General features: G+C 44.0%; 1 protein-coding gene across 2 annotated transcripts in view; it reads right to left on the bottom strand.

Moving 5' to 3' along the window:
- Nucleotides 1-12,880, bottom strand: part of Pinx1 (PIN2 (TERF1) interacting telomerase inhibitor 1) — a 77,557-nt gene that overhangs the window by 50,002 nt on the left and 14,675 nt on the right. For both annotated transcript variants that reach the window (XM_003479696.5, XM_063234954.1), the window contains exons 5-6: nucleotides 9,841-9,933; nucleotides 177-253 (exon numbers count right to left, since the gene is read on the bottom strand). In XM_003479696.5, coding sequence (XP_003479744.1) covers nucleotides 177-253; nucleotides 9,841-9,933 — 170 coding nt within the window. The remainder of the gene's footprint in view (nucleotides 1-176; nucleotides 254-9,840; nucleotides 9,934-12,880) is intronic.

Raw genomic sequence — 12,880 nt, 5'->3', positions numbered from 1 at the left:
GTGCCACATACTAGCAGTAAAAAGATCAGCATTAGCTTTTATACGAAGTCCTTAGAAGTATGGAGTGGGCGGTGGTGGTAACCTTCTCTGCAAGGTAGTACTGTTATTCACAGACACTCACACTTGAAAACCACACAGTATGAAACAGAGCATCTCAACTGGACATGTCTCCATACCTCTGAAGTCTTCTTGCTCTGTCTTTTCCCAAAAATGCAGTCAAGATCCATTTTGCTTCGAGAAGACAGGTCCTTTCCTAGGAAAGCAACATGGTACTTTTCAGTAACAGTAAGGCCATTCATTCTAAAACAAGGAGTGTGAATCTAAATTATGAAACTCTTGAAAAGAACACAACTTGTAGAAAAGAAATACAGTCTTTAATTACTGCTTTCCGCCTGCCCTTAAAAATCACAACTCTTTGATGAATAAAATTAAAGAATCAAGTAACTACTGATAGAACTGTAGAGGGGAGGAAGAGGAGGAAGAGGACCGGCTGTGGCTGAAAAGATAAGAAGTATAAAATATAAATAACCTTTATTTTGGGAATTCGGGGAGAGACACCTCCGACCCCCATGGGGCGTGGCATCTCCACCCCGGGCCGGGCAGGTGATCTCTCATAAGTAGCCTCGGCCTGGGGTGGAACCCAAGGGGGCATTAGGGATGCACAGGTAGCCCATTGGTCTTAGTTTGGCGCCAGAGGCAATTCCTAAGGGTGGGGGGAGATAGGAGCTCCTTGGCTTTACTGGCTACAGTATCCCAGCTGGGCCAAAACCCTTTCAACTACCTTAGAAACAGAACTCTTTGACACTCCCTGCTAACTATAAAAATAAACTAGAGCTTACAGATGTTGAGGAAAACTCAGCTTCAAGGCTGATCCTGCTTCTGGTACACCTTTGAGACACAGTATCTGGGTCTTTGGGTTTCTGGTTAGAACAGAGATTTCAATCACTTCAAAGAGATAAAAGTTACTTATTGAGGATTATGAAATATTGTTCAGTGTATAGCTTCAAACATTTTAAATTTTCACTCATCCAATTAGTAGTTATTGATACATAGGATCAATAATTATTAACAGAAAAGAATATTAAAAAGAAATGCAAATATAAGTTCAAATTGTTCTTTTAAAAAATACTCCTAATTACGATAGCTGTATCATCTACAAAAAAAAGGTTAATCACATAGTGACAGTCGGAAATTAAGTGGCTCTGGTAAAAACATATACAAAGGATCTATCATTCTTATTTTAAAAACTAAACTCTAACTTGATTTCAAACCCACAAACTAACTAATTTGGAAACTCAGTCTGCTGGAATCCCACTTCCACCCAGTCACACTCCATGAGCAACCAGCCCAATCCTTTCCCATTTGTCAACATCACAGTATGTGCGTTTGAAAGCATAACTGCTCTGGGGAGGGTGGCAGAGGAATCTGTTTCGAGGAAGCAGCCAGGTTGCACAGCGGCAGACTCACTTGCCTTTGTGGTTTCCTGTAGCAAACCAATTTGGCACAGCAATGTCATGCCCCAGAAGGTTTTGGTTCACTGACTATCACCGGGGCATTCAATTATAGTGTTGCTCAGTGACTCCATGAAATTAAACAACAAAACACCCTTTGACTTAATGCAAAACCAGGAACAGCACCAATCCCAGAGGCAGGGGCATCTGATGAAACGTTACAGTTGGTATAACTGGTTCCTGGAGGGCAGGGGGTCCCACCGTGGCCCTATGGACTGCCCCTTGCCTTCACCTGAGCTAGAAACCAGGCCGCCTGACTCTGACTAGCAAACACAGCTTCAACAAAAGACCCCAGAGAAAACCTACTCAACACAGGAATGAGGCATAGCAGAGTTAGGAGCCCAGGAAATAAGCCCGAAAGCTGGGAGGATGACAGGTCCCGGGGCCGGAAGTGAACTAACTCCAAGGAGGTACAGGGACCTATTCTCAGCTCTCATCAGTGCAGCCCATCTCACACTGCAAAGCACATGCAGGCGGCCCCGAGCTCAGTTCGCAGTGCTCACTGGCAAGTGCAGTGCTGTGTGTATCTCTAACCTGTCCCCTGGGATGAAAGAGATACCCTACAAGGAAGTGTAAATCAAGATCTCTTACACACCAGTTAAATTCAAAGTTGGAGGGATCAAGGTGTGGGGGACTGCATGGAGACCACAACTCTAAAACATGATGTCAAAATACAAACACACCGAGAATTAGAGCATATCTCAAGGTCAAAGGGAAACTGCTGAGCCAGGAGACAGTAAGCTGTCTGTACCTAGGCAGGTGCAAGCATCTCTAGAGTTCTGGTGATGGATTCTTGTATTACAAATTTCTATCCTCTAGCAAAGTTCATTTAAGTAAATGCAGAAACCAGGATTGTTACAGGCCTTGCTCTGGATTTGATCTGGAAAACAAGAACACAGAGAAGAAAGGAGAGTCAGACACCACTGAGAAGGAACCTAGGAGGGAATGTGAAGATGGAGGTGATTTTGAGATTGCTACTAGTTAACGGTTCAGGCTGAATAGTTTGTAAACATAAAACTCTGAAGAAACTATACAAAAAATAAATTTTGAAAGCTTACTAGCTTCATTTCTGAAAGATGGTGAAATCATAGCAATTACTGCCAATAAATCTTAGAGGAAAAGGACAGTATGAAAACTCCAAAAAGAACAGGAAGTACATATGATCCACCTGGGCTTGAGTCATCTATTTACCATCCACACAACCACGAGTACACAGTTTACACAAGAGCCCTGGGCACTGGACCACTTTAGCTGCCTGCCTTGTCCTTGTGGCTACCAGGTTTTCCAGCAGAGCAGCAGACACAACACGGCCATAGTGAGACCCATGTACCATACCAAGATGTCCACAAGGGAAGCAAACAGACTCTAACAGATAGCAGAACTGAGGCCCTGCAAGGATTTGTAATCATTCAGTTTAAAAGCAAAGGAATAGCTCACTAAGTTTTAAGAGAAAACAGTACTATAACTGAGGCTCAAAACCAGTATGTAACAATGGGCACTGTGGGGCACGCCTGCAGTCCTAGCAGCCAGGAGGTAGACCAAATGCCATGCCTTTAAGGCCAGTCAAGTGCACAGGATGTAGAGTCTATTCTGAGGAAAATGGGTCAAGGGAAAGGAAATAATAGAGTCTAGAAATATATTTTTTCAAGAAAAACATAAGGCTTATGAGGTAGCTTCAATTATTTAGAAAAATCATTTGCATTTTCAATCAAGAAGAAGAAACAAAATACTAGAATACTATACTTTGGTTTTTTTCTTTTCATGTAACACGTGAGGAATAGTAAGCCCAGGACAGAAAACAAACCAACTTCACCAAAAGAGAATGTCCGAAAAGCAGAGCATCTAGAAGAATCAGGGTGGGCTGAAATGAATGAGTGAGACCCAAATAACCAATAAGAAGGTAGTATGAGGTGGTGCTACTTGATATTTAAATGTCTACAGAATCAGAAAAAAGACCCCTTGGTCTTGGTCAGGGAGAAGACCCAGCCTTCTCCCTGATGACACATTCCAACACGGCAGGAGCTAACAGTGCTCCTGCACCCACCAGCCGCCTGGAATATGCATCATGCAGGTGGTGGCCTTGTCTGAGCAGCATATGAAACCACATGGGGACATGCGGTCTCGTGAACTGCTGGGACAAAACTGGACTGCTACAGTTTCTGGCACTTTTCATCTGCCCACTGCACTACCAAAGGGGAGAAGCGGTGCTTACCCAAGCCTCCCACTGGACTGCGGGGAAAAATGGTCCTGCACAGATTGCTATTCCCCCATGCAGATGTAGCCTTACCAAACATTTCTCAAACACTCAAACAAGCACACACACTAGAGTTATTTAGGTTTTAAATAACTGTGGATGAAAGTAACTTTATTATTTCAAATTAAAATGATAAATTTGGGGTTATCAGTTCTGATAATTACATAGTATCCAGGCACTCATTTGCTATGGCAAAACTTTCATGTGCAATTTTTATCAAGTTCTACAAAGCGTCATCTCCTCATGCTTGGCTTCCTGAACCCCAGCTGAAGTCACAATATGAATCACCCTCCTCAACTAACTGAATCGGTAAATTCCATTATGAGTATGTCCACGGGCTAACATCTCTGTTAGCCACAGTGCCAAAGATGTATGAGCGCCATATAGGGGCCACCTCTCATTACTCGAGAAACAGAACCTAATTTAGACCTTCACAGGGACTTACAAACGTTTCCTCATTTGTAAGAAGAGGAAATTGAGTCTGAAGGAAGGAAACTGGTTTGTCACTATGTCCAGCAGCACTGTGGCCAGAAGCCAGGCCCCCCAGACCAAGTTTATGAGTCACGCTCACATCCAACACTGGCTGTAGAGGAAAGAGTTCCTTTTAAGAAATTAAAACAACTTTAAGGTGAGCTTTCACTGCGATGGTGAAGGTGGGCATAGTAACGATTTTCCTTGCCACCTAGACTTCTGCTTCCTTCTCTCTTTTTTTTTTTTTTTATTTAAAGAAAAGGAAACGAAAAAAAAAAAATACATGGAGATTAAAGAATAAAAGGGTAGAAAAATAATACTAAATTACAGACAAACAAAAGGTAAGAAATTGCCAGTTGATAAGTTACAAATTGTCTTCTTCGAAATGGCTGTTTAGGTTATAGAATTAAAGTATTTAGAATGACATTCAAAAAAGTGACCCTACAAACCATTCTGCTCTATGGCCGAACAAAAGCTCCGTAATATGATTATCAGTCCCATCTATTTGTTTTACATCTCTAAGAGGATAAGGTTAACCATATCAAAACAGAACAGAACATTTAAAAAAAAAATAAAAAACAATTTAAAGAAATACAGATTTCAAAGCAAGTCCACTGGAGATCTACCTTATCTAACTGTCTCTAGCTTCTTACAGATAGTTGTCCCTAACTTCACCCACTTTCTATACTTATTGCATATTATAGAACTAATCAAATCATTACAGGATGATGGAGTCTTTTTAGGTCCTCAAGTTCCAAATTAGGGAAGACATTTCCAACTACCATCGCATCTCTCATTCTCTTTGTGATAGCCGTCCCCATCTCTGCATATGCTGAAGTTGAGCTGAAGAAACCAGTCCAGAGTCATTTTAATCAGCAGGCAGTAGATTGCTAGAATTTATATTATAATGCTACAAAATAAGCCTCGGGTTTTTCAGGTCTCTTCCTCAGAGTATTTGTTCCTATCCTCTCTGTATTATAGGGAAAACCAATTCATAACAAGACAGCGAAACAATTTCCTAGATAAACATGCAATGGATAAGACTTACAAAACTATAATATAAATGATCTTCCGTAGCTACTATGTTTTCTCTTGTTATTTTCAATAGATTTGTCGACAACACTGGCTTATTATAGTTAAATATACTATCATCTATTTTTATAAAAACTTATCTTTGACTGCATTGTAGTATTTGAGAGCTGTTACTGATTCATACCAGTATGGATATCCTTTACATCCTGTCATGCTCAGAGTAGTTTCCTCTACTTTTAGGGTTGATTCTAACACGCATACGGATTTCAAATAGGATCAGTCAAGGCCAACCAATAGTCTTATGATTCAGATACAATTAAGATCAGTCATAGTAAGACAATGTAAGTAATACAGGATTTCAGCTTAAGTCAATAGGAAAGTAAGGATGGTTACCATGGTATAACCTGCTATTTTTGGTTCTAGAGGTCTGTGTCCTCAAATCTGATATGAGTGGACAGACCAGAACAAATTTAATTCAATCTAAATATGGCACTAGGACTACTGTGTCTTTTAAATCGTTATACACCATTAGCAATGACCTCTGCTTTTTTCTTTTTTTTTTTTTTTAAATATAGTTTCAGAGCTGTCTCTACCAAAGACTAGCTTACCGTCTCTGCCTCATGTCTGCTACTCCACTTTTCTGCTATAATTTGTCCACCTTATTCCCTCATTCCATGGTCTGCCCCGTACACTGAGGCCTCTCTGCCACTGTAGCTGTAATCCTGATATTTCTTCCTCTCTTTCTCTGTAATGTCCTTCAGCGCTCTCTGTAGGGTTGGATTGGTGGCCACGAACTCCCACAGTTCCTCCTTGTCTTGAAAGTATCTTATTTCTTCATTAATTTTTAGAGAGAGTTTTGATGGATATATGAACTTAGGTTGCATATTTTTTTCCTTCAGGACTTGGAATATTTCTCCCCACTCCCTTCTTGACTTAAGAGTTTGTGTTGATAAGTCTGCCGTTATTTTGATAGATTTCCCGTTATAGGTAACCTGCATCTTTTCTCTGGCTGCTTTTAATATTCTGTTTTTTTGGTGGATTTCTGGGATCTCGATTATTATATGCCTAGGCGTAGATCTGTTTTGGTTGTAGGTAGCTGGCGTTCTGTATGCTTCTTTTATCTGGATATCATTTCTTTTTGCTATACATGGGAAATTTTGCTTTAATATCTCTGTGGATATTTTTTGTATTTCATTTTTGGATGTTCCTGCTTCCTCACTCACATTCTTTATTCTTAGGTTATGCATCTTTTTATCATCTTCCAGTTTTAGAATTGCTTCTTTCTGGTTCCTTGTTATTTTTAAGAGGCTTTTTCTTTCACGTTCATAAGCCCTAAATCTCTCTTCAAGTTTCAAAAGGTTGTCTTTAGTTTCTGTCAAGGCATTTTGCCAATATTCAATGGAGTTTTTAATTTCCTGATTTTCTCTTTGGATCTGTTTCATGTATTCTAAGTTATGCTTAAATTCTTCAGATGCTTCTCTTTCTTTTCTGATTTCCTCAGTTCTTCCATCTGTGTTCTCTTGGGCAGGGCTTGTCATTTCTTTAATTAATCTCTTTATATCTTGCCTCACTTGGATCAGGAGTACATCTTTAAATTCCTCTATGAGATCGTGTAAATACTTTTTAATTTCGGCTGATGCTGAGTCGAGCAATGGATGGTTACTGTGCTTGTTCTCTTCAGTGTTTAGTTCTCTTGGGTTTAATTTCTCCTGTTGAACAGCTGGAGATTTTTTTTTATTTTTATCTCTTGTCATGTTTCTGGTTTCTTTCAGACTGTCCTGGAGTTCTCTGGCCCTCTCCGAATTGCTTAGGGCCTTTCAGAAGCGTGCCGGCTTGAGTTTTTGCTGTCCTCCCCAATTTGCTGTTATCTGGGGTAGGCTGGGATGCAGGGGCGGTACAGTCTAGTCTCTAGCCTCTGTGTCAGTTAGTTCATAAATTAGGCTGTACTTTCTGGTTGTCACTGAGTTGTGACCATTCTGCATCCGCCCATTGGGCCCCAAGCAGAGGCCTGATCTAGCCCCAACAGCTCCTGCCAGTTCTCCCTGAATCAGAAGCAGCTGGGTAATGGCACAGGATTCTGCCCAGGTCCCAGCCTTTCTCTTCCAAACCTCTCTGTGATAGGAGCTCTAGAAAAGCAGATCTGCCCAAAACCAAGATGGCTCCCACTAAGTTCTCCGTGCGGAGCTGAAGCCAGCAAGCAATCAGACTCTGCCAGGACTCAAGATGTCTTCCACCAGCCCTCCCTACAGGGGGTCCTGGTGATGTCACCAAGCTGCGATTTCTGCCGCCAGGCTAATATGTCTGCACCAGATTCTGTGTTATTGATTTCCCCGTGGTGGCGGGCCAGCTGTTCTCTGGCCAAACCCAGCCGCCGCGGGGTTTTCTATACTCACCAGAGTCCGGTGCAAGTCCTCGTTCCGGGACCGCCACACACCAAGCCGTCCACTTTTCCACACCTTGCGGCTCAGCGCTGACTGGTCAGATTTCTGTGCACCGTTTAGATTCGAAACGCCAGAGCTCTGTACATCTGCTCTGGTGCAGCGGTGCAGAACTGGCTGCCGCCTGGAGTCTCGATCTGGGTCTCAGTTTCCGCAGTCCCCAAAAGCAACTCAGCTTTTCGTGTTGGGTCCACGAGTCTGTTCGTTGATTTAAGGGCGTGGGATTTGCAGCCTCCGGTCTCAGCACGACTTTAAATCCTCCAGCTGTACTGTCCCCTTCTCCTGCGCGCGGGTCAGCTTCTTCTGCACATTGCTGGCGATCTTCCCCGCCGTCACCCCCTTGCTGCCCATCTCTGCCATCGCGGCGCCGGCCTAGCGTGGGGTGGGCGCAGGTCTTGCGCAGGGAGGCCAAGCCTGGCTGCACGTCCGGCTCCTGCTTCCTTCTCTTGTCTTCTATACTTATTCTGTGTGTGCTCCATCACCAACACATCACCAACGCAATCTCCGCTTCTACCTGACAGCTTATCTTGAACTCCTGCCTTTTTGCATAGGACCAAAGGCCTCTCTTATCTCCAAGGGGGCTAATAAATATGCAAACCTTTTTTTAAGAGGGAAAATGAAGGCGCAACCTCCCAAGCAGTTTACCAGGGTCACCAGCAAGGGAGAGGTTTAACCAAAAATAGAAAACAGATCCTAGAGGCACCCAGTAGGTTACAGCAAACTAGAGATCTACCCAGCTGAGACAAGACTTCAGATGAAGTCAGGTGTGGAGTCCGGTGCGAAAGGACAACTGGAGACTCTGTGCAGACGGATGTCGTGACAAGCTTCGCACCCCACAAGCTGGTCCCTTTTACTCTCACTCACGCACCTGCCACACCCCTGCCCACTTGTCTCCGTTCCTCCCGTGGTGCTGAAGGCCATGGTAGGATCTGGGAGGAGATCCGGATCCTCTGCTCTCTTCTCCTCCGAAGGACTCAGGGGCTAGAAAGTCAGTTTCCGTCCAGCAGCCCACAAGTCAGTAACCAAGGTTTTAGCCTCCGAGGAAGCAGGGGAACTGCCCAAAAGCACGCCCGAGGGAGACGGAAGGGCTGCACCAGCCTCTTCCTGAGTACAAGTCTCACTGCAACCAGACCTAGTCCCACCTTTTGGGATCCTGGCCCCAAATGAGATACACAATCAACGGTTTAGAGTAGTGGGAATGCCACCTCCTGCTGTCCTGCAGGTGAGCCCCTAAAACTGAGGGTCCCCAAGTCCAGCTGCCAAAACTAAAGCAGAAAGACAGGCCTTTCTTGGCATATAGCTAACATCCCAGAGAGGAACAATCAGATGTGGCCGGATGTCCCAGCAGCAGCATCACCATGTGCAGTGTACTGCAGGTGTGCTATGTCATAAAAAGCCATGTGGCTGTTCTATGGGAAGAGGCTGGCAGTAGATTCTGTCGAGTTAAATGGTTTCTTCTCACCAGTACAAAACTGACACCTAGTGGAAACAGGGAACAACTGCACTCACAAGGACAGCTATGGGGCCTGGCAAGGTGGGAGGCATGCAGGGGGCAGCAGGGATGCAGACAGGCTCTTCCACCAACCCCACACACGGTTCCCAATGCCACCCTGGAGATGACAGTGCGATGCTTACAGTGGGGAGGCTGGACCATGAGCAAGGTCAACATGGGGGTGTGCTTTATCACAGGGGGGCTCTCACTGCAGAGGGTGACTCGGTGAGCACCTAGGACTGTTCCACACCAACACTTAGCTCCGGAAAGTATGAAGATGTGCCTAAGATGCTGACCAGCAAGTTAAAGCTGTCTTCTACCTAGCCATATCACGTTCCTGGTTTCCCCAAACAGCACACTCACTTCCACTCTCAGCTTTGCCATGGGACCTGTGACACGGAAGCCTCACCAGGGCCAGACCCTGGGCCTGTACTCCAACAGCAGCCTTGGGCTGCCGCGGCTGTGCCCCCGGCAGGCTGTCCTCCCACCCCCGCAGGCTGCACCCCGGCAGGCTGTGCCTGGCAGGCTGCCCAGATGGCCCATTCAGTACACAAATCAGAAGTCAGCCGCTGATGGTGAGGAACTGAGACCAAGCATGAACACACAGATTCCAGCAACAAATAAAGAAATGCTAGAGCTTACCTTTTGTGAATTTCATGTAGTGAACTCGGTTTTTGGAGACTTTAGACTTTTCCTCAAGGTTGAAAGATTTCTTTTCCTTGTTGTCTGGGGAATCTTAAAGAGGAAAGACATTGAACTATATTGAATTCCGTGTAATCCATTCTCAGTTGTTTTCTTAAGATTTTTAGGAGCCCCATCATTTACTGCTAAACTCTTACCCAATAAGTATTTCTTAAATTTGTGTACTATGAAAAAGTAAATAAATAAATAAAAATAAAATTGCATATTAGGGGTCTGGCAAGCTTATCATCCAAAAATTTATGAAATTCTTAAGAGAAATAAACCCATTCTTACACAGAAGTCTCTAGTATTCTGAATAAGGCTAATATAAATACTGGCTTACCCCAAAAATCCTTCCAAAGATGAATGACGGGCTGAGCCAATTCTTTGCGCGCACCCTGCAGGCCAGAGGATCTGACCACTGATGTGCGCACCTGCTGGATCTCAGGGCTTTTGCTTGTGAAAAAAGCAGTCTCAAAGGGGTACATACTACATGACTGCACTTATACAGCATTCTCAGAGTGGCAAAACTACAGAGGCAGAGAACAGGTCAACAGTTTCTAGGGGACAGGAATAAAAGTGGGGAGTCAGGAGTGGAAGGGTGGAAGGTGGGTGTGAACATGAACAGCCAGCATGGTGAATTCTGCATCTCCACTGTGGTAAACGTGCCGGTGCGAAAGAATGAAAGCGAAAAGCCACGGTGAGCAGTCACGGAGGATTGGGACCTGGCTAACAGTGACACTAAGCATCAACTTCATGGTGTCCACAGCCACAGAAACCTGAGATGTCACTCTGGGGATATCTTGAGGAAGGGTTTTCAGGAATCTTTGTACCATTTTGTATTTACTAATGAAAAATGCCTAATGACTTCCCAAATAAGAAGTTATCTTAAATGTAAACAAAGATGGAGACAACCTGAAGGGTCATCCCAGAAACATGAGTGATGAGGGTAAGCACGAAGGACAGCTGGCACTGACTACGGCCTGGACGCTAGCTTTCCCGGGGGGACTCCTGCAGGGACAAGAACCCCGAAACCCTTCACTCAGGAATACATTCCTGTGCTCATTCCTCAGCAGACAGAGCAGGTGTGAGCCAGAAACACCACAGCAAGTTCACGCTAGTCAATCAGAAGACGTTAACTAGTTAACCATCCCCACCCACTCAACTACCCACTGTGCGTCCGCAGAGCAGAGCAGCACAGACACAGCCCGCCACAGCTACACAGGGCCGAATCGCCTACGCTTTTAAGGACACCTGGCTTGGAGGTTAAAGAAAGGGGAAGATGGACACTTTCACCTTGACATGGCAGCACGGCCCAGGCCACAGTGACATGCGAGGGGTGCAGTCCCTCCCAGGTGCTCGGCACTCTATTTCAAACTTGGAGTGCACATGGGTTCTGCAGAGGCACCGAGCCAGGCGTGCACCAGTGTTTCCGGAGTCCAGACAACACCCAGCCCAGGTTGAGGCCAACTGGCTGCAGCTGCTTCTCAAAAACACTTTGTCCCCCACCCCCCAAAAAAACATCCACCTGAAACTTTTTTTCCTCCTTCTGTGATCACGAGCTCATATGGCACATAACATTTTCAGTGCTGGTATGCAAACGGAAATCATCTGAGAAATTACCAGGTACCAGCACAGCACCAGTCAGGATTCCAGAACTCACCATGAGGAGGATGAGTGAGGCACAGCACCAGACAGACCTAGCTACGCACCACCCCTAACCACAGCCTCACTGGGCGTTCTCACCATGGGGGGTGAGTCATGTGCTACGGGTCACATGCACTCTTCCGAGCACTACTCTGGGGCTGGGGCAGCATGGCCCGGCCCTCTTGTCCTGCCTGCCCTCCACTGCAATGCAACAGAAGGCACGAGATTGCTTCCCCTCAAGACCAACGAGGAATAACCCAAGTACTAATACTGGGCACCAGTCCTCTAATTACAGCCATTACACCAGCTTCCCAAACCACCACCCAGCCAAGCTCGTCACAAGACGTACTACCAGAGAGTTCCTGGTTTTGTTTAATAAAATATTTACCAATATTTGTAGCATATCCTTCTGGTTTTACTAATTGTAATCTTCTAATTATAACGACAACATACTCTAAAGGAAAAATCTTTTACAGGTGTTGGAGTTGTAGAAATCAACAAAAATTTACATGTTTTTGTTCTGTTATACAGAAATATAAAAGGGTAATCAATTTTAAAAAGTTTAAGAATAAAATAACACAAACCACTATGGAGTACATGAAATGGAACAGTATTCAAGGGGAAGGTATGGGAAGTGTAACACTTCTATTAAAGTATTTATTTTCAAGTAGATGATAATTAGTATCAAATTGCTATAGTATTTAACAGTAAGAGTAGGCATTTAGGATGATATAATGGTTTTATTTTCAAATTCCATTTATTGTTCATTAGTTATATTTAAGATAGATATAATGGATTTATTGTAATTGGCAATATTTCCCAATAGGTATGAAATTATTCTTTTGCAACTATGTATATATGATTTTTAAAAATCCTGGATGTTGATCTAAAAATGTGATAGAGCATATTGTTTTTCAAAATGTTTTTATTGTAGAAGTAAGCAAAACAATTTTGAAGATGCCTACTCTGAACCATGCATCTGGGTATCACAGATTCTCAGCATCCCAGTTTACTTCCCCAAATATTTAAAACCATCAGTGACAAGATACCTGGTAGATGTTAACAAGCATTTCCTAAAATGGGGGTAAGTCCACCAAAATGCTACCCTGACTCCAAAAGTGCATAACCAAGTGGGTGAGATAGCTTTTAGGGATGAAATCTAAAAGAACATGCTGACCGTCATGTCCAACAAAGGCAGTTACTTCTACTCTCTGCAAGACTCTAGAAGACCACACGCAATGGCTGCTTAGTTGAATGCCAATGGTTGAGTCTGGTAGGCAGTCGTAAGGCGCTAAGGACACTGTTACAGCAGAAAAGCATGTTCTGCTGACTGTGTCATCTGCTTTTCAGCTTT

Source organism: Cavia porcellus, unplaced genomic scaffold, assembly GCF_034190915.1.
Source record: "Cavia porcellus strain 051 isolate PalLab524CR breed Dunkin Hartley unplaced genomic scaffold, mCavPor4.1 scaffold_24, whole genome shotgun sequence".
NCBI lineage: Eukaryota > Metazoa > Chordata > Mammalia > Rodentia > Caviidae > Cavia > Cavia porcellus.
Note: the sequence above shows the minus strand (reverse complement) of the source record. Positions and strands in the feature narration are given on the sequence as shown.